We start from the raw sequence: 27,578 nt of genomic DNA, 5'->3' as shown, positions 1-27,578 counted from the left end.
AAAGGAGGCTCAGCATCATTAGTCATTCGCAAAATGCAAACCCAAACCACAATGACATACCACTTCACATTCACTAGAATAGCTAAAATAAAAAAGATAACAAGTGTCAGCAAGGACATAGAGAAATTGGAGCCCTCCTACATTGTTGGTGGGAACACGAAACGGTGTGGAACACTTAGGAAAACAGTTTGACAGTTTCTCAAAATGTTAAAGATAGGGTTACCAAGAGAACCCACAATTTTACTCCTTGGTTTTTGGCTAGGAGTAATGAAAACATATGACCACACAAAGACAAAAATGGATGTTCCTAGCATTGTTCATAATAACTCTAAAGTGGAAATAACTTAAATGTGCAACTGACAAGCCAATAAACAAATGTGTTAAACCCATACGTGCAATGAAATATCAGCAATAAAAAGAAATGAACTATCGATACAAATCATAACAGTGATAACCCTCAAAAACATGAGGCAAATTGAAAGAAGTCAGTCACAAGCTGGGCGTGGTGGCCCACGCCTGTCATCTCAGTGACTTGCGTGGCTAAGGTAGGAGGATCACAAGTGTGGAGCCAGTCTCTAGCACTTTGCAAGACCTGCCTCAAAATAAAAAAATATAAAATAACAAAGACTTGGAGTGCAGCTTAGTGGTAGAGTACCTCTGGGTTCAATCCCTAGTACAGAAAAAAAATGGTCACAAGGACTACATGTTGTATACTACATAAATGAAATGTCCAGATAAAAACTACTGATTTGTACATTTTAAATAGGTGAGCTTTAGAGTATGTTAAGTTCTATCTCAATAAGCCTCTTAAAAATTCATTTTGAGATATATTAATTTCCTAAACATATCTGTGAGTTTTCTTAAAGAACTCTGTTCTACATTTTCACACTGTTGGTGGGACTGTAAATTAGTACAACCACTATGGAAATCAGTATGGAGTTTCCTCAAAAGACTAGGCATGGAACTACCACATGTCTCAACTGTACCACTCCTTGGTATTTATCCTGAAGAATTAAACAATTCTTACTATAGTGATACTTGCATATTCACATTTATAGTAGCACAATTCACAAGAGCCCAACAATGGAACCAACCTAGGTGTCCATGGAAGAATGAATGAATAAAGAAAATGTGGTAAATATACATAGGAGAGTTTGATTCAGACATGAAGAAAAATGAAATTATGTCATTTTGAAGGAAAATGAATGGGATTTGAGACCATTACGTTAAGAGAAATAAGTCAAACTCAGAAGGTCAAGGGACATAGTTTTTTTTTTTTTCCCATATGCAGAAGATAGAGAGGAAAAAAGAAAAAGTGTGTGTATAGAGGGAGGATCTCACGAACATCAAAGGGAGATCAGTAGTGGAAAGGGACCAGGGAGTGGGAGGACGAGAGGGAGGGCATAAGTGTTGGTGATGATATTGCCCAAATTATATCGTTATATTGTGTGCATGTATGAATATGTAACCCAAATCCCATCATTATTACAACTAGAATGCATCAATAAAAAATTGTGGGAAAAAGAGAACTCTGTTCTAGTGTCCCGGAAGTGAAGAGGCGTCCAAGCAGATTGTGGGGTATGTCAGAATTCTCAGCATTTGGGAACGGAAGAAACTTATTTTCTTTTTCCAACTTCTCTCAGCCAGCTCATCCCCCTTTCTCTTTTCTGGTCTCCCTGGGCCCATCCCCTTTCCTCGTTTCCTAGCAACCAGCTTCCTAGGGCGCGCTTCCTCAAGTCTCAGGCGTCACTTCCGCTCTGAGACAGGAAGTGGGGTCAGACGGGCTGCTTTCCCGGGAGTTCGGCGTTTGCTGCAAGCTGAAGTACGTCAAGTAGTGTTTTCCTGGGACTCGCTGGCGGTCACCAACCCCCCGCCCCGCCACCCGCGCCGGTTCTACCTCCCTGCCTGGTGGTGAGGCCTCGGAGGAGGGCTCGGAGGGGTCTAGCGACCCGTGCGAGAGGAAACGAGGCTCTGGGACGCGGGGGCCCCCAGGGCGGGCGGGGTAGGGGGTCTGCGGGGCTAAGTACTTAAGTGTCTGTGGAATCTTTTCAGTGTGCCTTGCCTTTCCTCTGCGGGCCGCCGGAGAGGAGATTGAGACATTTCTGCATTCCTTCCCTAACTTCTCAAGTCCTGCCTTTGAAGGAAGACCCCCTCAGAGAGAACAACTTTCCCAGTAGCTGACGCCCTTCCACGCCCAGGCCCCCACTTGTCCTGCCATGACCTCACTGTGAGCTATTCAGCGATTTTTGACAGTTCCCGGACGCCTAGGGTAAAATGTTTATATTGCGTAGAGGTGGGGTTGGGGGACTTAATTTTCTGCAAACCTGAAAACGCTGGGCAAATGTTTTTTTTTTTTTTCTTTGAAACATCTCTGGCTTGGTTTCTTGTTGCAAACCTGAGGAGTTGGCGCTTTATTTGATTTTTTTTTACCCCCTTGGCACTGGGGATTGAACTCAGGGGGGCTCTACCATCAGATTACTTCCCTAGCCCTTTTAATTTTTAAAGTTTTTTGACAGGGTCAAAAGTTAAGTTACTGAAGTTGGCCTGGCATTTGATTCTCCAACTACTGCTTTTGGAGTTGCAGGGATTACAGGCGCGTGCCACCATGCCTGACTCTGCACCTTGTTTTAGACAGGTGGGAGAACATACTGGAATTAGACTGGAAGGGCCCAGGAGATACTGATTTTGTGGCTCTTAGCCTTACACTTTCAGGTACTCAGTGACCTGCCTGTATTAGGTGAATCTTGGTTGTGAGCTTTTAATACGTCTGTCTTCCCCCGCCAACAAACTGCAGATTCTTAGCACGGGCTGTGTCATATTCTATTTTTGTGACCCCCATAGCCCCAAGCACAGTAAAAAGCTCATGAATATTTTAAATCCAAATATCAGTAAATACACATTTTAACATTTTCAGCTTAATGTTGAGGGGATCTATGTAAGTACATTTGAGCTCGTAGAAAGGACCACATGAAATAACAGCATCTTTTTAGAAAAAATAGTAAGAGATCTGTGTAGTTAAATGTGTCTGAAGTTTAGAGATTGCTCAGAAAGCTAGGTAACATGCTCTCAGTGGAAGAGAAATATTGTACATTTATCTTTCTGGAAGAGACCAAATATTGTTTTTCTTTTCTCCCTTCTTTTTTTAATTCCTTCTCTTCTCCCTCACTTGTTTTCTTTTAAATAGGTATTGTATCCTAACTTACTGATCCAGAAATATTGCCATCATGGGAAATCAACTTGCTGGCATTGCTCCTTCCCAGATTCTTTCTGTGGAGAGTTATTTCTCCGACATCCACGACTTTGAATATGATAAAAGCCTTGGAAGTACTCGATTTTTTAAAGTTGCTCGAGCAAAGCATCGAGAAGGCCTGGTGGTTGTGAAGGTCTTTGCAATTCAGGATCCCACATTGCCATTAACCAGCTATAAACAAGAGCTGGAGGAACTAAAAATCAGGCTGCACTCTGCACAGAACTGTCTTCCTTTCCAGAAAGCAGCAGAAAAAGCATCTGAGAAAGCAGCTATGTTGTTTAGGCAATATGTGCGAGACAACCTCTATGATCGCATCAGTACCCGTCCATTCTTAAATAACATTGAGAAACGCTGGATTGCTTTCCAGGTCTTGACAGCTGTGGACCAGGCACACAAATCTGGAGTTCGTCATGGGGACATCAAGACTGAGAATGTTATGGTTACCAGTTGGAATTGGGTTCTTCTAACTGATTTTGCCAGTTTTAAACCCACTTATCTTCCAGAGGACAACCCAGCAGATTTCAACTATTTCTTTGATACTTCAAGGAGGAGGACTTGCTACATTGCTCCTGAACGTTTTGTTGATGGTGGTATGTTTGCTACTGAGTTAGAGTATATGAGAGATCCTTCAACTCCACTTGTAGACTTAAATAGCAATCAGAGAACAAGAGGAGAATTGAAGAGAGCAATGGACATCTTTTCAGCAGGTATTTGAGTTGGTCACATTTGCTTATTTGCAAATTAACAGTTCATTTGTAAATTAACAGCTCATTAAGCCTTTTAAACTGCCAAACATAGAAATGTAGCTTATTTTTAAGTTACCAGATGTTCAAAAATTAATTTCTTGGTATGTCCTCATATACCATTTCAGATAGATGCATCATTCACTGGCCATGTTACATACTCAGAAAATGCAAAGAACATTAATTATATTACTTTTAATATAATATTTAAAAGTATTTGTGTAGTTCTAGTGTAGTGTCAGATAGTGTTCTATCTGATGGATGATATATGTTACTCTTTTAAGATGACATTTCACTTTGGTGTTTGCTATGGTGGTAATAAGCCTAGGGTGTTTTATTGAAACACATAGGTGCTTAAATAAGTCTACATGGGGGTTTGATGGGTAGAGAGGCAAGATCAGGGAAGACTTCTATGAAAAGACTGACATTTAAATTGAGATGACTAGGGGTTAGTTTTGGTAGGGTAGTTTGTTTCAAGCAGAAAGTCTTGTTTATACAAAGGCTTAAAGGCCAGAGCATGATATACTGATGTGGTGGGACACTTCAAGTAGATTAGTGTATCAGGAATATAGATAAGAAAGGGTGTGGCATGGGCATGTGTGGATATGTGTTTTAGACAAAACATTGATAAAGCATAGGGAGTAAATTGCCCGCGATCCACACTGGAGACAGAAAACAATTTAGGAGAAAACTGTCACAATCTTGGTTAAGAATGATCGTGCCTGATTTAAGGTTATGGCAGAGTTGGAGGGAATAGACAGAAATGATAATGTTTAAGGGATAGTAAATAGACTTGTTAGGATTTTGTGACTAGAAGACAAAGTCATGAACATTCAATTCCTTTGCTTTTGGAGAAACTGTGGATGGCAATGTTGGTCCTGAGATAGGAGACACATGAGGAAGAACAGGTAGGAGTGAAAAGATAATGAGGTCTGTTTGCTAGATAGTTGGTGGTGTAGAGAGAAGATACACAATAGGCTGTAAAAGTTTGGTGACTAGAAGAAATTGGAGATGGAGATGGATATTTGGGAATTATTAAGCAATACTATTTGTAGCCAATGGAATGAGTTTGTAAGCCAAGAGAGTTAGTAGAGAAATGATTCTTGAGCTCTTTTTGGATCGCCTTAAAAAATTACTGGACTATGTCTCTGGTAAAATGTACCATGCATTCATATATTTTTTTTCATGTATGCAGACCACATGAACCTGGGCTAGGGACTACAGGTTATCTAGGAACTTCTGGGATAAAGAGCAGAAGTGGATTGAAGATAGTATTCTGACACACCATATGAACTCTGGCTTCAGTGTAATTTCTGGTAAATTTTGTGATGATTTGATATAACCTTATTTTTAACCATAGATTTACTAAAGAAAAATATAAATTGAGCCAAATTTTAGATGATTTAGGAAAAGTAATATAATTAGTGAAGAAGACTTTCATCTAGGAGAATGAATTGTTGCATAGAATTTCACCTATGTTGGTCCATTCAATTCACTAATCTGTTTCCCAAGATAACCCTGAGGAGTGTTCTTGATAGGATAGATTCAGCCTCCAGGTTGTAAATATGGGTTGATCCTTTCTAATCTTAAAATCTTTGACCCTTCCTAATAGTGCAAAATGTTTGCACAGTTGTGAATTTTGGGTAAGAAATGTTCAGCTAGTAAAGTCTATGCAAATATTCCAAACTCTTAAAACAAACAAACAAACTCCTAAATATGGAACACTTTTGGTCCCAAGCATTTTGGAAAGGGATACTCAACATGTATAACAGGATTAGAAATTTAATATGAGGTGGGAGATTTCCAGAGGAAACATAAAAACCTGCCATGTGGAAAACTCTGGGTTTTGTCTCTTGAGAGGACCTAGTTTATTACATGTGGAACATACTTCCATTTCACTTAAAAAAATACACACATACACACACACATTTATGTATAAACTGAATCAGAGTTAAACTTTGTTGACTAATACATTTATCTAAATTTTTATTGAACCATTTTTACTTTTTAAACTTATTAACTTTATAAATAATACTCCTTTAACTTAGAAATCTGATTAGTTTCTAACTTCAGGGGATCATTCTCATTCATAGATTTAAAATTTCAGGGGCTGGCAAGTTTATATTGATCCCTTTTGTGTGTATTATTTTGTACACTTCCAAATTCTTAACTCAGGGCTTGTTTTTGAAAACTAAAGAGTCCTACATTTTGGCTAAAGGTAGGCCTTTCTGTTTGTTTGAAAAATAGATGGATGGCTTTTGTCTTACCTTCCAGAACTCTTAAGACTTGAATCTTTGAATTTGGAATGTTGCTTTTTACCCCCTCAAGCTAGTAATTGTGGTCCCTGACTACTGGTTTGGGAGAAGTGAAGTGTATGTATTCTGCTGACTCTGGTCACTTAATGAGTAGAGCCCTCTTTCAAATGGTTTGGTTTTCATCAGATTTTATATTTATTAGTGTCCCCCTGTTCCCCATTCTCCACTCCTGATCCCTTTTTCTTCCTTTGCTGTATGTGTTTTGGTGCTGGTCCTCATGTATGCTAACTAAGCATTCATTCTACCACTGAACTATAAACTATATATAGCTCCTGTGGGTTGTTTTTTTTTTTTTTTGGTACTAGGGATTGAACCCATGGGTGATTAACCATTGAGTCACATCCTCAGCCCTTTTTAGTTTTTTAGTTTAATTTTTATTATTTGCTTAGGCCTCACTACTTGCTGAGGCTGGCTTAGAACTTGAAATCCTCCTGCCTCAGCCTTCCAAGTTGCTGGGGTTACAGGCATGCACCACAGTGCCTGGCTCTCCCTTGGCTTCCCCTCTGTTTTTTAATTGAATATTCCTTCTTTGGGTGTTATCTGATGTATCCTTTCGTTCCATTTATTTATAATTGGCATGAACTCATTAATTACTAATTTTTCAGCCAGGCATATTTGTTACTGTACTTAATTATTTTGGTGTGCTGGTTGTTTCAGATTTGGCTTGTGGAATTCCCTTTCAGGTTGACTCCTGTGTCCTTGTGACATACTCATCTTTTTTTTTTTTTTTTTAGCATTTCTTTTTGGCACAAGATACTGAATCTACCTTGTCTCAGTGAAAATGCAAAATAAGAAACTTAAGGGATATTTTCCCAAGGAACCTTAGCTCTTTTAGTGTGTAATGAATGATATTAAATGTTACCATATAGTGCTTATTGCTATTAGAGTGTTCTGTTACGGTAGACAGAGGTGTGGGAGAAAGGGCTTGGAAGCTTCCTGCCCTCTCTGGGCATGCCATCCTGCAGGAACCTTGCATTTGGGAAGCTATCCGAACCCTATATCTGAACCCTCTTTTGGATTTTCATGGAGAGTTCATTGCATAGGCATGATTGAAGCATGGACAACTGTGTCAAAATATGATTGGATAAAAAGTATAAGCTAATTCTAGTAGACTGTGTGGGGATACCCAGGAAGGACTGGCTGCTTCAGTAATCTTCTTGGCCTTTCCGTGTAGAATTCCTCCTTTGAGGTTATGGGGCAGAACCCCTTTGGAATGAGGAGAGTCTTATGATATACTCTTGGATAAGTATGGGTCAGCATTTCTTTTTGGCCAGCTCCATTTTGGCCTTCTTTTATTGTGTTTATGATATCCTGATGAAATACATTTAGATCCACCATTTTTCAATTTATTTTCATTCCCATTCTTATTGATTTAATTTTTTGAATGGGAATATCAGTATGCTTTTCAGAGTCAAAATTACACTAAAAGTGAAGTATCCCTTCTAATCCCATTTTCCCCTCTCAGTGTATGTAACCAACTTCATTGTTTTTTGTTTTACCCTTTGGTGTTTTGTTTCTTTAAAGTAAGGAGAAAATATGCACATGCATGTTCACATATATACACACATATATGTATACACATAATACAATTTTTCAATTTTCCTTCTTACACAAAGGTAGCATATCCTATATGCTCTTTTAAAAAATCTAACTTTATTGAGATATGCCGCAGTCTGGCTGGGCACAAAATCACGAGCCACTCAAGCAGGAACAAACTTTATTTTTTGAAACTGCCGCCAATGCCCCATACGCCCTGGGAAGCTTGCCAATCCACATGCGAGGCGTTGTCCCGGAACCCCAGAGGAAGTTCCTCCCCCGGAATTCCCTCCTACTGTACTTTCCCAACCAATGGGAACTCTTCAGGAGTCCCGTAGCAGGCCGAGGTGAACAGCAGGAGTCCAATATTAATATGAATGCAAATCTTAACATAATCATATCATCTCAATGGCTAGCTGGCGTCACCTTTCAACCAAAAATGCCATGCATCATATTACTTGGTGTGGCTCTTAGCAGAGATATAGTTTACATACTATAAGATTTACCTTTTTAGATTGTACAATTAAGTGATTTTAAATATATTAGTAGAGTTGTATAACCATCATCACTAATTCTAGAACATTTTCAACACTCCAGAAGGAAAACCCTTAGTACTCCCTTCTCATTCTCTCTCTCTATGGCCTTTAGCAACTATTAAAATCTCTCTACAGATTTTCCTGTTGTGGACATTTCATATATATGTGGTCATACAATATGTGGCCTTTTGTTTCTGAGCTTCTTTTTTACTTAGCATGTTTCCAAGGTTTTCCATGTTGTGATATGTTATGGGTGAATAATAATATTATGGGTGAATAATAATATTCCATTGTATGCTGGACATCGTGGTTTCCACTCTTGGGCTTTTTTGAATAGTGCTTCTGTGAACAAACATTCATGTATAGGTGTTGGTATGAACTTACGTTTTCAACATCTTGAAATTGTGGGATCGTATAGTAACTTAATGTGCATTTTGAGAAATTATCAGGCTTTTTCAAAGTGGTGCCATTTTATATTTCCACCAGCAATGTCTGAGGCTCCAGTTTCTTTCTCTACATCCTTCTTGACACTTATCTTTTTAATTATCGATTACAGTAGATATGAAATAATACTTAATATGGTTTTGATTTGCATTTCCCTAATAATGATGTTAAACATCTTTGTTTTGTTTTGTTTTGTTTTTTTGTGGTATTGGAATCAAGCCCAGTGCCTTGCACATGCTAGGCAAATGCTCTACCATTGTCCCAGCCCAACATCTTTTCATATGGTTGTTGACAATTCATATATTTCCTCTGGAGAAACCTCTATTCAAATCTTGCTTTGTCTTTTTAAAACATTTCTCTTGTTATTATGGAGTTGTAAGAGTTTATGTATACTGGATGCAAGTCTGTTATCAAAGAAATGATTTGCAAGTATTTTCTCCCTTTCTGTATCTTTTTCCCCCCACTTTCTCAGTGGCTAGAACCTTCAGTACAACAGGAATAGAAGTGGTGAGAGCTGACATCTTTGTTTTGTTCCATTTTTTACGACTGTGTTATCAGCTATGGGACTTTTATATGTATCCTGTATCTGTTGAGTACTTTTACCATGAAAGTGTTGGATTTTGCAAATGTATTTTCTGTCTCCATGGAGATGATTTTGTGTTTCCCTATTATTAATTTACATTAATATTTACATTAATATGATATATTCATTTATTGACTTTCATATATAGGAGTTGCTTGCATTCCTAGAATAAATTCTACTTGGTTATGGTGTTTAATCCTAGATCTAGTTTGCTAATATTTTTCTTTTCTTTTTTTTTTTTTGAGAGAGAGAGAGAGTCAGAGAAAAGAGAGAAAGAGAGAGAGAAAATGAATATTTTTTTAATATTTATTTTTTAGTTTTCGGCAGACACAACACCTTTGTTTGTATGTGGTGCTGAGGATCGAACCTGGGCTGCATGTATGCCAGGCGAGTGCGCTACCGCTTGAGCCACTTCCCCAGCCCAAGTTTGCTAATATTTTGAGGATTTTTTGTGTTTATGTTGGCTTTTCTTTTTCTTGTGTTTTAAGGATAATTTTTTGAGCTCTTTCTTCTATTTTAATATTAGTACTTATAGTGGTGCATTTATTCTTCTGCTTTAGTTATATCCATTAAGTTTCTTATTTTGCATTTTCATTTCATTTATCTCAAAGTATTTTATAATTTTCTTTGATCTGTTTAAGATTATGTTAATTTCTATATATTTGTGAATTTTTCAAATTGTCTCCCACTTCACATTTCTTATTTTATCGTGGCTTGAAAGGCATTGAATGATTTCATTCCTTTTAAATTTAATGAGTGTTAGTCTCTTTTTTCACTACTCTGACAGAATACATGAGGCAGGCTACTTTTTAAGAAAAAAAAAAAGAGACTTATTTTTGGTCATGTTTCCGTGGGGGGCAGGGAGTACAAGGTCAAGGGGCCATATCTGGTGCTGGCAGAATCCTGAGGTAGTGCAGGGCTTCATATAGCCAGGAACAGAGTTTGTACATGCGTCTTTGTGTATCTGGTTTCTCTCCTTTTTCTTCTGAAGCTACCAGGATTTAATCATGAGGGCTCTACCCTAATAACTTGAATCCAGATTACTTCCCAGAGGTTCCACCTCTGAACATCATAGTCAGATACTAAGTTTTAATCCTCTTAATACCTCATAAAGATTAAAATTGAACATATGAGACACTTAAACCAATATCCAAACCATGGTATTGAGCCTTGTTATGTGGCCTAGTATAGGTCTGGTCTAGAGAGTGTTCCATGTGCCCCTGAGAAAAATTTGCTTTTATTGAGTGGAGTGTTCTATTGATGTTTATTAGATCCAGTTGGCATACAGTATTGTTCAGGTCTTCTCTGACTTGTCAATTATGGTGTTTTTAATAGCATGGTTATTTTTTATTCTAAAAATGGAATTTTTTATTCTAAAATTTGACACTGTACAGATAAAAATTAGTTTTAACAAATTTATTGGGTATTATACGTCAGGATCTTAGTTGCTGTGAATTTTTCAGTGAACAAAATAAATATCTCTTCCTAATGGAGTTTGCATTCTAGTGAATGTATAGACAATGAAGAAACACCATATAATCTAACAGTTGATGTTCTGGAGAAAAATAGTATTTTTCAGGGAAAAAGGAATGTGCTTTAAACATCTTTTAAATTTATATTAATATGATATATTCATTTATATCATATAAATATAATGATATTGTGGTTGGTGTTTTGAAGTTTTAAACAAGTGATTAAAAAAGGCAGCTGAGATATGTGGGAGAATAGTATTTTGGGCAGAGACAACTTGCAAATATGAAGACTGAGGTTAGGCTATTTAATAGTTTCTTTAAGACTTAAATGCATGTAATATGATGATTCAATTAAATTGTTTTTTTTTCTTTTGGGAATGTAGATGCTTTTTAAAATTTCTGGTTTGAAGAATATCTTAGTGCAAAATAATTGAGTTATTTCTTCTTTCACCTCAAATTTTACTGCCACATGCCTTAGTATTTCACATTTCATATTTGTTCATTTATTCATTTTCTCTCTCCCTTTCTAGAATGAAGGCTTCATGAGGGCTGGGATTTTATTTACTACTGGTACCTAGTTTATAGTAGAAATCATTCAACTTTTTGTTTAATGATGAATAAATGAATTACCAGACATGACTTCTTAGCAGATCCTCGTGAACTTAAAATATCTATATATCTCTACTCAGAAACAGTTTCTAGTGACTTTTTGTTACGAATATATGTATATATAAAATATATTGTATGATATCACCATTTTAAATTATAGAATTGGAAAGTAATTTTACAAAAGGTATATTTACATAAGTAATTTTACATAAGTTTACGTTAAAGGGAGATAAATTAAGTGCCCTTTTTTTACTTTATTCTCTAGAAACTAACGATCAAGCAGTAGATATCTATTTTACTCTAGTTATGTGTTGCATTAAAAATTTGAATTCATTTTATTTGGGGTTTGGCATTTTGAGTTTTATGAATTTTCTGAATTCTGGCCTATGTTGCATGATCTCTTGCTTCTCATTTCTAATGGAATGATATCTGCTGTTTTCCAGGTTGTGTGATAGCTGAGCTTTTTACAGAAGGTGTACCATTGTTTGATCTCTCTCAACTTTTGGCTTATAGAAATGGACATTTTTTCCCTGAACAAGTGCTAAATAAAATTGAAGATCGCAGTATCAGAGAATTGGTAACTATGTTACAAATATTTGCCTTAGAGTCTTTATAGGACCGTGTCCCTGCCTTTGCATTTGTCTGCTCTTGGAATGTATAAATTTGGAAAAAAGAAGTAACACATAGATGAGTACAAGTAGCCTATTATTACTTTATTAGGGAGAAATATACTGATGTTTTTCCTGTTGTGTGCAGAGATCATTTGACTTAAAAAAAAAAAGAATCTGTTATCTATTTTCTTTTATAATCTTCATCTATGTTTTAGATAGATTTGCAAATAGGTGCCTGGATTTTAGAGAGATTATCCTACATAGAGCTTGTAAGTAAGAAAAGAAGGAGACAGGAAACATCAATTTGAATATAATATAATAATAGTGTAGGGCCATTTCATATAAAATTGAATTAGGGCAAGCCTGGAAGAGGATTTATAAAATCAAAAATTTGTATAGCAGAATAGGCATGAGAAATTCTATGGGTGGTCACTTAAAACACACACATATTACTGTTTGAGGACATCTTTGTTTTTTTTTTTTTTTTGTATTGGGGATTGAATTCAGGGTCACTTAACCATTGAGCCACATCCCCAGCCCTTATTGTATTTTATTTTGAGACAGGGCCTCTCTCAGTTGCTTAGGGCCTTGCCAAGTTGCTGAGGCTGGCTCTAAACTTGAGATCCTCCTGCCTCAGCCTTCTGAGCCACTGGATTACAGGTGTGCTCCATTATGCCTGGCTGAGGATATCTTTTTTAAGTTAGTTATATAGTAACTGATGCTTGTTATAATGACTTTGATTCATGGAAAAGATGATGGTGAATTTAGAATACTCTTTAAGACAGTAGGGAAATATAGAATATATTTTAATTTCTCTTAAAAGTGGTGAATATTAAAAAAACAAGATGCTTCTGCAGAAGCCACTTTAGCTCATGAGCAGTAAAGAGTACATTGGATTATAAATTGGCATTCCTAACTTTTTTGGTCTATGAATGTGGCACTTATTAATTTTTTTTTAATTTATTTTTTTAATTGGTTGTTCAAAACATTACAAAGCTCTTGACATATTTCATACATTAGATTCAAGTGGGTTATGAACTCCCATTTTTACCCCAAATACAGATTGCAGAATCACATCGGTTACACATCCACATTTTTACATAATGCCATATTAGTAACTGTTGTATTCTGCTACCTTTCCTATCCTCTACTATCCCCCTTCCCCTCCCCTCCCATCTTCTCTCTCTACCCCATCTACTGTAATTCATTTCTCTCCTTGTTTTTTTTCCCATTCCCCTCACAAGTTAATAACAAGAATCAACAAATGGGACTTACTTAAACTAAAAAGTTTTTTCTCAGCAAGAGAAACAATAAGAGAGGTAAATAGGGAGCCTACATTATGGGAACAAATTTTTACTCCTCACACTTCAGATAGAGCCCTAATATCCAGAGTATACAAAGAACTAAACAATAAGATAACAAATAACCCAATCAACAAATGGGCCAAGGACCTGAACAGACACTTCTCAGAGGAGGACATACAATCAATCAACAAGTACATGAAAAAATGCTCACCATCTCTAGCAGTCAGAGAAATGCAAATCAAAACCACCCTAAGATACCATCTCACTCCAGTAAGATTGGCAGCCATTAGGAAGTCAAACAACTACAAGTGCTGGCGAGGGTGTGGGGAAAAGGGTACTCTTGTACATTGCTGGTGGGACTGCAAATTGGTGCGGAGATTCCTGGGAAAGCTGGGAATGGAACCACCATTTGACCCAGCTATTGCCCTTCTCGGACTATTCCCTGAAGACCTTAAAAGACCGTACTACAGGGATACTGCCACATCGATGTTCATAGCAGCACAATTCACAATAGCTAGTCTGTGGAACCAACCCAGATGCCCTTCAATAGATGAATGGATAAAAAAAATGTGACATTTATACACCATGGAGTATTACACAGCACTAAAAATGACAAAATCATGGAATTCGCAGGGAAATGGATGGCACTAGAGCAGATTATGCTAAGTGAAGCTAGCCAATCCCTAAAAAACAAAAGCCAAATGTCTTCTTTGATATAATGAGAGCAACTAAGAACAGAGCAGGGAGGAAGAGCAGGAGGAAAAGATTAACATTAAACAGAGACATGAGGTGGGGGGGGAAAGGGAGAGAAAAGGGAAATTGCATGGAAATGGAAGGAGACCCTCATTGTTAGGCACTTATTAATTTGGCAAAGTAACTTCATATGTCTTTGGGCCGACATTTTCTTAACTGTCAAGGGAGTAAATTTGTTTAATCTTTAAGACTTAATCCAAATGTGAAGGTAATTGTTTTAGGTTACTTTTCAACATAGTAATATGTAATATAGAATATAATCAGAAAGCTCAAATAACCAGATACATCTTTATGATATTCTATATCTTTAAGTAATGGAAAGTTTAAACTATATTCTATTAAAATTTTGTTTCCTATTTAGTAGAGTAGAGGTGGAAAGGTGAGGGTGGGAAATGGTGATTGAAATCAAATTCCTTGCATGTATGATTTTGTCAAACTGAACCCACATACTAAGTATAATTATAATGCTCTAATAAAAAATAAATAAAAATTTTTATTTCCTTATGATACTAGAAAACAGAATAAATTCAGATTAGGTATGTGTTATTTCTATTGTTCACGGAATTTAATCTCTCTCTCTCTCTCTCTCTCTCTCTTTTGAGTAACAGGGATTAAACTCAGGGGTCAGGGGTACTCAACCACTGAGCCACATTTCTAGCCCTATTTTGTATTTTATTCAGAGACAAAGTCTCACTGAGTTGCTCAGAGCCTCATGGCTTTGAATCTCGATCCTCCTGCCTCAGCCTCCCAAGCTGCTGAGATTTCAGGCGTCTGCCACCATGCCTGGCTTAATATCTCTTTTACATTATTTTTTATTTTTTGTGGTGTTAGTCATTGAACCCAGGGTCTTGCATGTGCTAGGTAAGCACTGTTACTAAACTATACCTCCCGTCCATCTTTAACATTATTTGAAAAATTCAAACCAGTGATTTCACTGGGATGTGTTGGCCAGTGGTAAAGAGCTTGCTTACCTTTCCCAAGGCCTTGGGTTTAATTCCCAGTACTGCAGAGTAAACAAAACAAATACCCTCCACATATTCCCCTTTTGACTAGATCCTAGAGATATTCTTAAACTGTATATTATTTCTTTGGATTTTTAAAATATATTTATATATATTTTAGTTGTAGTTGGACACAATACCTTTATTCTACTTTCCATTTTTATGTGGTGCTGAGGATTGAAGCCAGCGCCTCGCACATGACAGTACAGTTTTAAACTAGAGATCTGAACAGGACAAATGTAAATGGAATTCAAGGTTTCTGTGATTCCTTCTGTAATTGTATATAATTTTTATTTGCAAAAATTTTGTTTATATATTTTTCTCTGGAGAAGATCCATTGCTTTTCTTAGATTCTCAGTAGTATCATCTGCTCAGAAAAGTTTAAGAATCTTTGAATTGTAGGTGTCAACATATTATTACCCTATTTTAAAAAATGGGGACTGTTATATGTCAGGACTATCTGTAACATTAGTATGTAATTTCCTTTTACTTTCTAGGATGATAGTAGAGTTTCGTATTTTTTTGTATTCAGGTTCTGAAAGTAGTTTGTGAGATAAAGATTGAGGATAGTCAGAATTGCCTCAGAAACCCTTTAAGTCACATGTAAATTGCCCTTATAACTTTCATCTGGTTTAATTTCCTGTTTTTAAATCTATTTTTATTCTTTTTCTCCCCTTGGTATAGGTAACTCAGATGATTCATCGAGAGCCAGATAAACGTTTAGAGGCTGAAGATTACTTAAAGCAGCAGCGTGGCAATGCCTTCCCTGAAATATTTTACACTTTCCTTCAGCCTTACATGGCTCAGTTTGCTAAGGAAACTTTTCTCTCTGCAGATGAGCGTATTCTTGTTATACGAAAGGATTTGGGCAATATTATTCACAATCTCTGTGGACATGATCTACCAGAAAAAACAGAAGGAGAGCCTAAGGAAAATGGGCTGGTTATCTTGGTGTCTGTTATAACATCCTGCCTACAAACTCTTAAATACTGTGATTCCAAACTTGCTGCTTTGGAACTTATTCTCCATTTGGCCCCAAGATTAAGTGTAGAAATCCTTTTGGATCGTATTACTCCATATCTTCTGCATTTCAGCAATGACTCTGTTCCTAGAGTGAGGGCTGAAGCTTTGAGGACATTGACCAAAGTTCTTGCTCTTGTCAAAGAGGTTCCTCGCAATGATGTCAATATCTATCCAGAATACATTCTGCCAGGCATAGCCCACTTAGCCCAAGATGATGCTACTATTGTTAGACTAGCCTATGCTGGTAAGATTTTATTGTCCAGATTGTAGCTACTCAGATATTTTTAAAGTTAGTGACTAGAATACCTCTGATTTTTCTGATTTCTCTGGAAATTCCAAGTGTGAGCTTGGCTCTTTGAACTATCTGTGTAAATTTTAATGTATTTATAGCTAATCTTATTCCTGGGATTCAACTTTTGTGTGTTCTATTTTTGAAGTAGTTAGAATTATCAAGTGAAAAAGTATAAAAAACAAAATCTTATGCTTTTATTGGTAGTGTTATATTTAACTTGGAATAAGGCTAATGGTTACAACTATGTGCTTCTGATCTAGTGTTTCTAGGCCTTTCTGATGTTTCTCAGAACAAATCTACTTGTGTAGCTCTCAGTTTTAGGTTATAACAGTCTACTATTGAAAAAGATTAGTTTTTTGGAGTAATTTTGTATTCAAAGAAACTAGCATACTTTCTGAATTTTAAGGTCCTTCTTCTAATTACTCTAGTGCTTGGGGTGTGTAGTTTCTTTGTGATGAGGTGTTATTACAAACCACTACCTATTTCACTTGTAATTCTTACTCAAAGGTAGTGATACAGATTTATATTTTTAGCTCCCAAAGTCAATTCTGAATGCTTATTTTAGTATAGAAAATGTCACTGAAACATATGTAGTATTATAATTTATTTTGTTTTCTGATGGAAGTCAGAGCTTCTGTTTTGAAGTCTTCGTAAAGAGTACATAGGTTGTATATAGTCATAATTTTGTCACTTTTTTGAAAGAAACTTGCTTAGTTTATTCATTTTATGATTTGCCTGCCACTGTTTTAATGGAGCATGTAAAAAATGGTCTTTAGGCGCTAGTCTTATCTCTAGGCTCATCTGCAAAAGGATTGGTGGTTGTTGGGTGTTTTTCTTTTTCCATACATATAGTTATTTATACTTATCTCTGCCTGTTTGTTTATTTCTGGTTTCTGGTTTTCATAATTGTATACGTATAAACTTTAGGTCTAGAAATCCAGGATTTCTTTAAGCACAGTAGAGCTTATTATTTATAACAAGCATATTTATAATTCATTTGCCAAATGTAAATAATTGAACAGAGAAAATCAAGTTAGATAACAGAAAAGTTTATAAATTTAAAAAATTAAGTTGTATTTTTCTTTCCAGGGTTTTATGATCCTTTATGGCCTAGTGTATTCCATGTGTTTTGATGTATAGGTGCCATAGTAACGTATTGATACCTAATTACTATTAACCATAGCATAATAGCTGCTGTTTATTACAAAGCCTCCTGGGTGTCAAGGAACCTACTGCTCAAGATTCTTGGAAGGATTAGTTGTGAGTTGAAGCAGCTTTAAGTAATAAATGTTATAGTGTGTTCATTTTAAAGGTTAGGAAATTGGGATTAGAAGAGCCTAAATAACATGATCCAAGTCTGTGTGGTCTAATTCTCAGTTCTTAGAGCTGCTGGACTAGATATTGGTTTTAAAGCAGTCCTGCTTTTCCGGTCTTCTGGATCTTAATGGTGACAGTCCATGATAACCCAGGGTCATTGTCAGTACCTTTTATTGTTCCTTCATGGCCCAGTGCATGATAAAGAAGCTTTTTAAAGGAAGAGTCAGTCTGTTTGATTAAGTATAATTAAACCATACATGTCAGTCATTATAAAGTTTAAAATCAATGTACTTTTTTTTTTTTTTTAATCTCAGAGATACTGGCATAGATTTCTGTCTTGTTTAAAGTGAACTTTCAAATGTGTTGTGTTTATGGACCTACATGGGGAAATAATCATAGATCTACTCAGATTTTAAAAGTGTCCATGGAAGTAAGAGACTTTTCCTAATAAAGACATATATATATATTTGGCCCTCCATAGCCATGGGTTCCTCCTCCATGGATTCAACTGACTATTGATTGCCTAACATGTACAGACTTTAAAATCGGCATTCCCTAAACAATACAGTGTAACAACTATTTATATAGCATTTAAATAACATTATATAGGCATTAGAGTTGCCTGCAGATGAATTAAAATATATGAGAGGATATGCATAGATTTATTTATTATTTTTACATAAGAGACTTGAGCATCCATAGATTTGGGTATCCAAAAGGGATTCTTGTACCATTCCTCCATGGACACCAAGGAACAACCATACTCTTTACAGTTGGGGTATTTATCTAGAATTCTGACTTACTATCAGTGTATGTCCAAGAAACTTCCTGTCTTTAGGGTGAGCAGGCATTATAGGTCATTAAAATCTTGCATACTTAACGTTTAGTATTGGATCTGTTCAGGGTGGTGTTGAACTCAGAATGGTGGGGGGAGAGAGCCCAAGATGAAAATAATGACTGTATTTAACAGGCAAAAACCTCAACTATTATAGGGTGCATTTTTAATTTCATAGATTTTATAAAAAGTAGGGAAGATGTCAGTTTTAAGTTTAAGTAGGTCAACTTTATGTTCAGTTCTTCATTGCTAAGAAGGAAAAGTACAGTCTTTGTGTCCTATGTTAAGCATAGAAATGGGAATGCAAGGGAGGATACAGACATGGGAATAAATAAAAATGGAAGGACTATGAAAATACAAGTGAAGAGTAGATATAATTGATAGTAAACATGATAGTAGAAATTACTTTGTTCCACTAAGAACTTCAGAGTATCACTTTCAAAGCAGTCATTTATTCAATTTGACAGTGGCTCTTTAAGGTAGCTGTGACTCCCTTTTATGTGTGAAGAAAGCCAGATTCAGATTGTTTAAACAGCAAGCCAGTAAGTGGCAGGATGCAGATTTGAGTCCAGGTGTTTCTGATCCCAAAGCCCAGCTTGATGTTATTTTAATTTAAAATTTTCTATGTTATTCTAATAAATATCTCTGACCTGCCAAGTAATTTTTAAAGGGTAGGCCTTTGTAGAAGAATTAAGCTCCCCCCCTCATTATATTTGTGTGTCTATATTGGGTTATTTTTACTATTTTAAATAAAGCTGATGTTTCATTGTTAAAACCGGCAGTTTGGAGATAGTTGTAGATTATGAAGTTAGTTACTGAAAATTTGATTAAATTGAAAAGTCCTAAGTTTCCCCTTAGTTTTATGGTTATTACTTACAATTATAAAGACTTAGGAATAGTTGTAAGCATCACAAATGTTTAAAATTATAATTATTATAAATTTTCACCCTCTTTATCTTACAGAAAACATAGCTCTACTGGCTGAAACAGCTCTGAGATTCCTGGAATTAGTACAGTTAAAAAATCTCAACATGGAAAATGACCCTAATAGCGAAGAAATAGATGAAGTTACACATTCGAATGGGAATTATGACACAGGTTGTGTAATTTTTTCACCAAAAATTCCTATTAGATTGAATTGCTAAAACTGTCATTTGTAGTTTTTATGGGAGATGAAGAAATTGCAGATATTTGGATAGGATGGGTCCTTTGTGACTGTTTTTTTTCTAGCCTTGTACATACATTGTTATTTAACTGGAAAATAATCAGCTAGACACCCTAGATTCCAAACTTAATTGTTTTTCAGCCAGAATTGGTGTGTGTGAACAGTAAAGCTAGCTGAATTATTAAATTCTCAAAAAAATGGAAACATAGCTAGTGAATCTAAATCTTTTCTTATGTCAGTACATTTTGAGTATCCTTAATCACAAATTGCTTATATTTTATACTGTGTGATTTACTTATTAAAACCCATTGCATTTATTGTAAAGAACAGATGTCATGATAAACTCACTAAAGTTGTGTCTTTGATTTTCCTTTCTTTGTTTCTTTTTTGTGCTGAGGATTGAACCCAGGTGTCCTCTGAGCTACATCCCCAGCCCTTTTTATTTTTTATTTTGGGACAAGGTCTAATTCAGTTTCTAAGGCTGGCCTTCAACTTTAATCTTCCTGCCTCAGCCTCCCAAGTAGCTGGAATTATAGGTGTGCATCATCATACTTGGCCTCTGTCTTGATTTCCACACAACTTTTAACAGTTTTTTAGCTAATATTTGAGTGGAAGATTTAGAAGTAAAATCATATCTGCTCCTAGGTGATTTTAGTTGAAGACAACTAGAGAAATCTTGTTTATGGATTTTTATGCTATAGACAATTGTAATAGCAGTTGGACCTTTGTAGACAATGAACTTTCAGGAGTTAAATCTTAAGTTTTTCCTACTGTGAATATGTAACTTTGCATAGTGACCTGTTCACCTTTTCCCTTAATAGTAGCCGGATGGAGCAGGAGTAGTTTCTGCTTTCTTTCCTTTAGTCAACAAATATTTGTTAAACATATTCTGGGCATCAGTCAATTATGAACCTGCTCTAAGTACTGGGGATATAGTAGTGAATAAAAGAATGATCTGTACTCTTGAACTTTTAATAAATGGAAGATAGGCTAAGTAAATAAATGAAAAGGGATGAGTAGAAGATAAGTTCAGAAAAGGTGGCTGAATAAATGATATAAAGCCTTGACAGGATTGACAGTATGTTTTCTAGCTTTCTAAAATAATAAATCAACATTTGAAAATGCTTTCTAAACATATTGCCTAGTACCATTATATTTATTATATCTAGAGACAATCTGATCTTTTTCAAGTTCTTGATTAAGTCATTATTTTGGACTAATGTTTACTTTCTGGTACTTCCCTCTCATTTTCTTCTTAAATTCATAAGTGGAGATACTTAATTAGTTAGATAGTAACATACTTATAGCATCTGCTTTTAGGATATTCTTCAGTTTACATTTTAGTTGCCCATTCATCAGAATGTGGAAGAGTGGAAAAGCATAGTGATTATAGACTATACAAAGTGGTTTCATCATCCTGTTATTCCAAGGAGTAAGAAAGAAGGCCCAGTCTATATTAAGGGAGAAAAAAAATTGATCCTCTTTTTTTTTTTTTTTGGCAGAACTCCAAGCTTTACATGAAATGGTCCAGCAGAAAGTTGTCACTTTGTTAAGTGACCCAGAAAATATTGTGAAACAGACTTTAATGGAAAATGGAATAACAAGGCTGTGTGTATTCTTTGGACGTCAGAAAGCCAATGATGTTTTGTTGTCCCATATGATCACTTTCCTAAATGATAAGAATGATTGGCATCTGCGTGGAGCTTTCTTTGATAGTATAGTGGGTATGTTGTTAAGTTAATGAAATTTCAAGTTTAAAATGTAATTTTTTTTGTTTAATATAAATTCATCGTCTGCTAACTCTGCAACTTGGAAGCTTTTGAGGGAAAGATGTTGGTGTGTAAAATTAAATAAACCCCCACAATGATAAAAGATTATTCCTAAAAAGTTAAAAAAATTATTTTTAATGACTTGGGGGACTAAGATCAGAGCAACACAAATTTGGGGCCAGCCTCAGTAATTTAGCAAGGCCCTAAGGAACTTAGTGAGATTGTGTCTCAAATAAAAAATAAAAAGGGTTGGGGATATGGCTCAGCACCTTTGGGTTCAATCCCCAGTACCAAAAATAAATAAAATTTATATTTAAGATTAATAAATTATACTTTTAAATACTTATTCAAGTTGAAGGATAGGTAATAATATTACCAAATTCATTAATGAGAATTCTTAATATTTTTGTTTTCATGTTGCATTTGGATGATGTATTTTAGTTAATCAAAAGTGCTTTTGTAATTGAACTATCAGTCCAAGTGAAGGAATAGCATGTGTTTATTGAAATCTGTGTTTTAAAAGAATAATTACCTGGGAAATATCATGAAATATTGTTAAAGTATCTGAAGTAGGTTGTGAGTCTTAAAGTGTGATCCCAGTTGTTTAAATGTAAAAAAAAAAAAAAAAAAAACAACAACAAATTTTGTTTGTAATAAAGACAGTTATACTAAAGTATAAGAGTGATTATTTCTTGGTCTGAGATAGTAGGTAATTGTTCTCTATATTTTCTATGTCAGGTTTTCTACAGTGGATATGGATTACTTTTAGAATTAGAAAATAGTTAAAATATAATTATGGTTGACCGTCTATTAGAAAGTTAAAATTTATACACTTGGCTTTGTGTAAACTGAAATTTTTTGAAAAATTAAGCAACTCTTGTTTTCTTTCATTTTGCAGTCTTGATTTTCAAATTTATCAAAGAAGACAGGCATGTTTAACTTAGTAATATAACTCCTTTTACATTTAAATTCAAAATTATAAATAAGTGAAGTGGATTTTGTTTGAAGTGTGTTAAATCATGCTTGAGATAGGATTTAATATTTTTTGAATAATATTGATTCCTTTCTTGTTAAGTGTTCTAATCTTTCCAATTTTAGGTTAGGTCACTTATGATATGTTATATGCTAAATACAGATCCCACATGATCTGTTACCTCCAAAAGGTTAAAAACTCTTCTACACATTGGAAATTGTGGCTGGTGATATATACTCTTTCATGATATAGCAGAAAGCTAAGGCTTTAAGTTTTGGCTTTTAGTAATATAGGAAAGTAAGTGCTATAAGATTTGCTGTTGGATTTTTTTTCCTTAAAAAAAGATTAGAGAAAGATATATTCCATGCTTGTGTAGGTATTTTGATAGATTCTACTGTCATGTATAACTAAAAAGAATAAATAAAAAAATAATAAAAGGGCTAGAGATGTAGTTCAGTGTTAAAGTGCACCAGGTTTAATTCCTGGTACTAAAACATGAAACTAAATAAAATTTTAAAAAATAAAACGAAAGAAACCTATGTGGCAATGAGATTGTTATTTCTATAAATGCTATCATATAATGTTTTGGAAAAAAGGATACTTTCTGATTTGAAAACCTTTGGAATTCTAGCTTTTTTGTGTGTTGTTATTAAGGGAAATTTCTGTAATTCTCTTTTCTGACATCTTTGTTTTGTTTTTATTTTTGCATTAGTTTATTGATGCATTTATCAGATTTGCATTTAGGAATCTGTCCACCTCAGTTCCTGAATATATTGTACTTTGCTTCTCACATCTTTTTGTCTTTCTTGCTTGTTTTTTTCCTTCTTCCAGATAATCTTATTTCTTTTCTTAGAAAATAGTGGTCCCAGAACTTCCCCCATTTATTGATCAATTCATATGTGTTTTGAAGTATATATTAGTTCTTTTTGAATAAAATTAATTTTCATTGATTATATATTTATTTATAAAAACCATACATACATGCTATAGAAAATTTAGAGAATACAGAAACCAAGAAAGCAAGCAAATATTTCTAACCCTGCATCCTGCATACAAACTTTTTAATGTTTTGGTGTTTTTTCCTACAGGTCTTTCTTTTTTCTTCCTATCCCATCTATCCTATTCTGTATGTATTAATGGTCAAGAGCAGGCACTGTGGAAACAGACTTGGAGTTCAAGTTCTAACTTGGTCTCTTATTAGTTTGTGGTTCTTGGGAAAGCTATTTCAATCTTTTTTGTGCCTTAGTTTCGCTGTCTGTAAAATAGAGATAAAATATCCATTTAATTATTTGTTGTGAAGACAAAGTAAATTCACAAATATAGAAGTGCCTGATATATAAGTGCTATGTATAATATTCTTAATTTAATTTATTGTTTTTAAAACTTTTCTAGTAACATTTTAAGCATATCTAAATGTCATTAAATTCTTTGAAATCATAATTTAATAGATCTAAATTATTCCATTGTATAATTTTATCAGTTCATTTAAGCCTTATTGAAAGTTTATATTATTTTTATTTTTAATCATGTTAAAAGATAGTCTTTTACATATGTATTTAATTAAGTAAAATACTTAGGTATTTAAGTAGGGTCATGTGCTGCTTAATGGAGTTATATCTGAGAAATGCACCCTTAGGTGATTTCATCATTTTCAGATGGGTGTACATATGCAAACTAAGGGGCGTCTGTAATGTCACAAGGTGCTATAATCCTGTGGGACTACTGCATAAGTTGTTGTTGATTAAAACATTTTTGGCATATGATTGTATTTCTTTTTGTTTATTTTCTTAGAATAGAAATTAAATATTTTAATGACTAAGTTAAAGAATACTAATATATTTTTAAAACTTTTGTCACATTTTACAAGTTTTTCAAAAAGATTATGCCACTTTCCACTCCCATCAACATTAAATGTTGCCCATCCTTGTAGCAAGGAATAGGCTTTCCTTAATCTGTGCTTGTTGGAAGGATAAAATGATAATGGGGTTACATTTGACATGTATTTCTCTGCTTACCTATCAAATTGGAAAATTTTTTTATTTCTTATTTTATGTTTTTTAACTCATCATTTTGACCCTTTTTTTCTGATTGAGTTATTTATGTGTGTTGATTTTTTTTTGTCTTTTATATATACACATAATGTGTATCATCTTAAAGGCACATACTTCTCTCAGTTTGTTTTAACTTGATGATATTTGTTTTTATAGACTTTCTTAAATCAAATTTTATGTAGTCAACTTATTTGTATCTTTTGCTCAGTGATTTTTTTTTTTTTTTTGCTTTTATACTTTTTCCCATTCTAGAATTAAATCGATCTGTTGTATGCTTTTCTTCTTCTTGCTTTATTTCGGAAATTTGCTGGTTTAATTTTTTTTGGCGAATAAAATCTAAATTTTATTTTCTTAGTAAGTAAGCCAGGTTCCCCAATAGTATTTATCAAACAATTTGTTTTGGTTTGTGAAGTTTTCTTTATCACCTGTTGTGTTCTTCTGTTAGGGTCACTTTTCTGGGTATACACTCTATTCCATAGATCTTCCTATTTTGAACACATATTGTACACATGTTATATTTTCGTTATTATATAATCAATATTAGTATCTGGTAAAGTAAATTTCCAGATGTTGTTTCTTCATTTCCATAATATTTTTATGTTTAAGCTTATTGTACATTTCAGCTAGTCAAGTTTCTAAATAACCCACTGCTGGAATTTTCGGTAGTATTTTTCCTTTTATTAAAGGAAACATTTCTGAAATTACTTTTTGTCACAAGGGAAATATACTTTTGTAAGTTATCTAGTTTATTCAAAATATATAATGTAATATATGGAAAGCAGTAGTTGTGATTTACAGAGGCACTACCAAGGTTTGTGTTTTGGGACTATTGTCTTCAGATGATTTGTCACTAGTATTTCTAAATAATATTTTCATAATACTGTTTTCAGTATTATAAACTTTCAGTGCTATCTCTTGAATTTTTTTCTATGCCAGATGAAGATTGAACTGACTCCTAACCTTGCCTTGATTTCTCTTCCCTTGTCAGTTGATTATTATCTTCCAGAGTGCTTTAGTTTTGTTTATTGTTGTTATAACGTTATGTAATTCAGACTAGTCTTATTACCCTACTTTTGATTTGTACTACAAGAGGATTAATGCCTTCTTTCCTTTTCTTTCTCTCCAGGTGACTTCTCAATAGCAATTTCATTGTCATAGGATAATATTTACCTTCTGTTTTGTAATCATAGTAACATCTTTTGTGCTTTGTGTAGACTGATTCTAAAGGTTGAGGACAAAATTTACATGACTATGAATGTAATTTTTTTGAATGTAGAGCCAAGTAGTATATTTATTTCACCACAGTCTGAGTTCTAAGAACCTTCCCTAACTTGAGCTTGTGTGTAGCAATGTCAGTAGATTATACTATTTTCCCTCTTTCTGTGACTATATTACACATTTTAATTTATTTAATGTGAAGTTTCTTTTATTTGTCCAGAAGTTTTAGATTCCTTTGTCTTCCTTTTTTAGAGAAAAATAATATACTATCTTCATATTTATAATATTTAGCTTCATTCTTAATGATTTTATTTGTTGCTTATAATCTATTTCACTTTTCTTCTTCATGACATTCTTGAAGTTTATTGGCTTTTATTTATAATTTGGGATGACTGAGTTCTGGGTTTTTGTTAGCATCATCTTTTTTCCCCCTTGAATTCCTAGCTTACATCTACCATTGTTCACATTTTCCATCTTCTTTATTTCACTGGAATTTATCCTCAAACATTTTTTTAGGAAGGATTGCATGAGAAATAAAGCTCTGTAGTCCTTGCATGTCTTGAAATGACTTTTTGTTTTCTTATTTGATAGTATAGAATTGCTTTTATAACTTTGAAGGTCTTGCTCTGTTGTCTTCTAGCTTTCATTGATGCTGAAGATCATCTGATGGCAGTCTGATTCTTCTTCCTTTTTAGGAGACCTATATTTTCCTTTTTGTAAGTTTTTAGGATCTTTGCATTTCTTGGTGTCCCAGAATTTCTTGATGATTTGCTTTGGTATGGTCTTTTTCATTTATTATGCTGGGTAGGAAGTACAATGTTTTTTCCTGAGTTGTTGATCAATATATTTGGCTTTTGATTAATTTCAATGTTTTATATAGTGATAATGTATACTTTCAGGTATTGAGTAATTATGTAATGTTGCTCTTCATATTCAGGTGTTGCTGCCTATGTTGGCTGGCAAAGCTCCTCGATTCTCAAGCCCCTGCTGCAACAAGGTCTCAGTGATGCTGAGGAATTTGTTATTGTGAAAGCTCTTAATGCACTTACCTGTATGTGCCAGTTAGGACTACTACAAAAACCCCATGTCTATGAATTTGCCAGTGATATTGGTGAGTTTCTGTTTTGAAAACTTAGAATGGGAAAATCAGGGTATGGGAATAATTTCATAAAATTTCTATTGTAACTTTATCATTGTAACTTTATCATTTTAAGTATTGATTGTGTGTGTATGTGTACATTTATGCATGCATGTATGCAAGAGACAGGTGGACTTATTTCCTTCATCTCAGGTTGGGAAGTATTGTTTTGTTTTTATCAGTTGTTAAATCTTTGTGACCATTGAAAAAACTCAGTGTTTATTATTATTTTTTTAAACATGATATGCATAAGGTGTTTACTATTCTGAAGATTAAGTGTATTTTGGGTTGTAGCTCAGTGGTAGAGCAAATGCTTAGGAGTTATGAGGCCCTAAGTTCAATCCCCCAGTACCAAAACAAAATAACCCCCAAACACCTTACTTGTAGGGCACTTGACCATTATTCAAGTTGACCACTGGATGTGAAAGATTGTTTATGACATCTGTTCTTGCATTGTTTGGTAGTAAACAATTCATAGTATTGAAAGTACTATCAGTAATTTTATGAACCAATGGAAGGAATTTATTCCTTGAGCTTTATACATGGATCTGTTTTTCTCAAACTTTGAAAATGCAGAATAATAGCAAATGAATACATATGGCAAATGCTAAAATTAAGAATATCTTGAATTTGTAATGGT

The 27,578-nt window shown here is 34.4% G+C and overlaps 1 protein-coding gene across 4 annotated transcripts in view; it reads left to right on the top strand.

The window, feature by feature from the left end:
* The first annotated feature begins 1,749 nt into the window (after positions 1-1,749).
* The window catches only part of Pik3r4 (phosphoinositide-3-kinase regulatory subunit 4), a 70,195-nt gene continuing 44,366 nt past the window's right edge, over positions 1,750-27,578 (top strand). Inside the window, exons 1-8 of one of the 4 annotated variants that reach the window (XM_005327000.5) lie at positions 1,750-1,822; positions 2,053-2,269; positions 3,185-3,957; positions 11,932-12,065; positions 15,842-16,424; positions 19,588-19,722; positions 21,292-21,513; positions 26,738-26,911. In XM_005327000.5, coding sequence (XP_005327057.2) covers positions 3,225-3,957; positions 11,932-12,065; positions 15,842-16,424; positions 19,588-19,722; positions 21,292-21,513; positions 26,738-26,911 — 1,981 coding nt within the window. In that variant the 5' untranslated portion in view covers positions 1,750-1,822; positions 2,053-2,269; positions 3,185-3,224. Of the gene's footprint in view, positions 1,912-2,052; positions 2,270-3,184; positions 3,958-5,188; positions 5,310-11,931; positions 12,066-15,841; positions 16,425-19,587; positions 19,723-21,291; positions 21,514-26,737; positions 26,912-27,578 lie in introns of those variants that run through there. The other 3 variants (XM_040269802.2, XM_078043294.1, XM_078043295.1) reach the window with 3 other exon arrangements.

The sequence above is a fragment of the Ictidomys tridecemlineatus genome, chromosome 3 (genome assembly GCF_052094955.1).
Source record: "Ictidomys tridecemlineatus isolate mIctTri1 chromosome 3, mIctTri1.hap1, whole genome shotgun sequence".
In the NCBI taxonomy this organism is placed as follows: Eukaryota; Metazoa; Chordata; class Mammalia; order Rodentia; family Sciuridae; genus Ictidomys; species Ictidomys tridecemlineatus.
The sequence above is the reverse complement of the archived record's forward strand: the minus strand, read 5'-3'. Positions and strand labels throughout refer to the sequence as shown.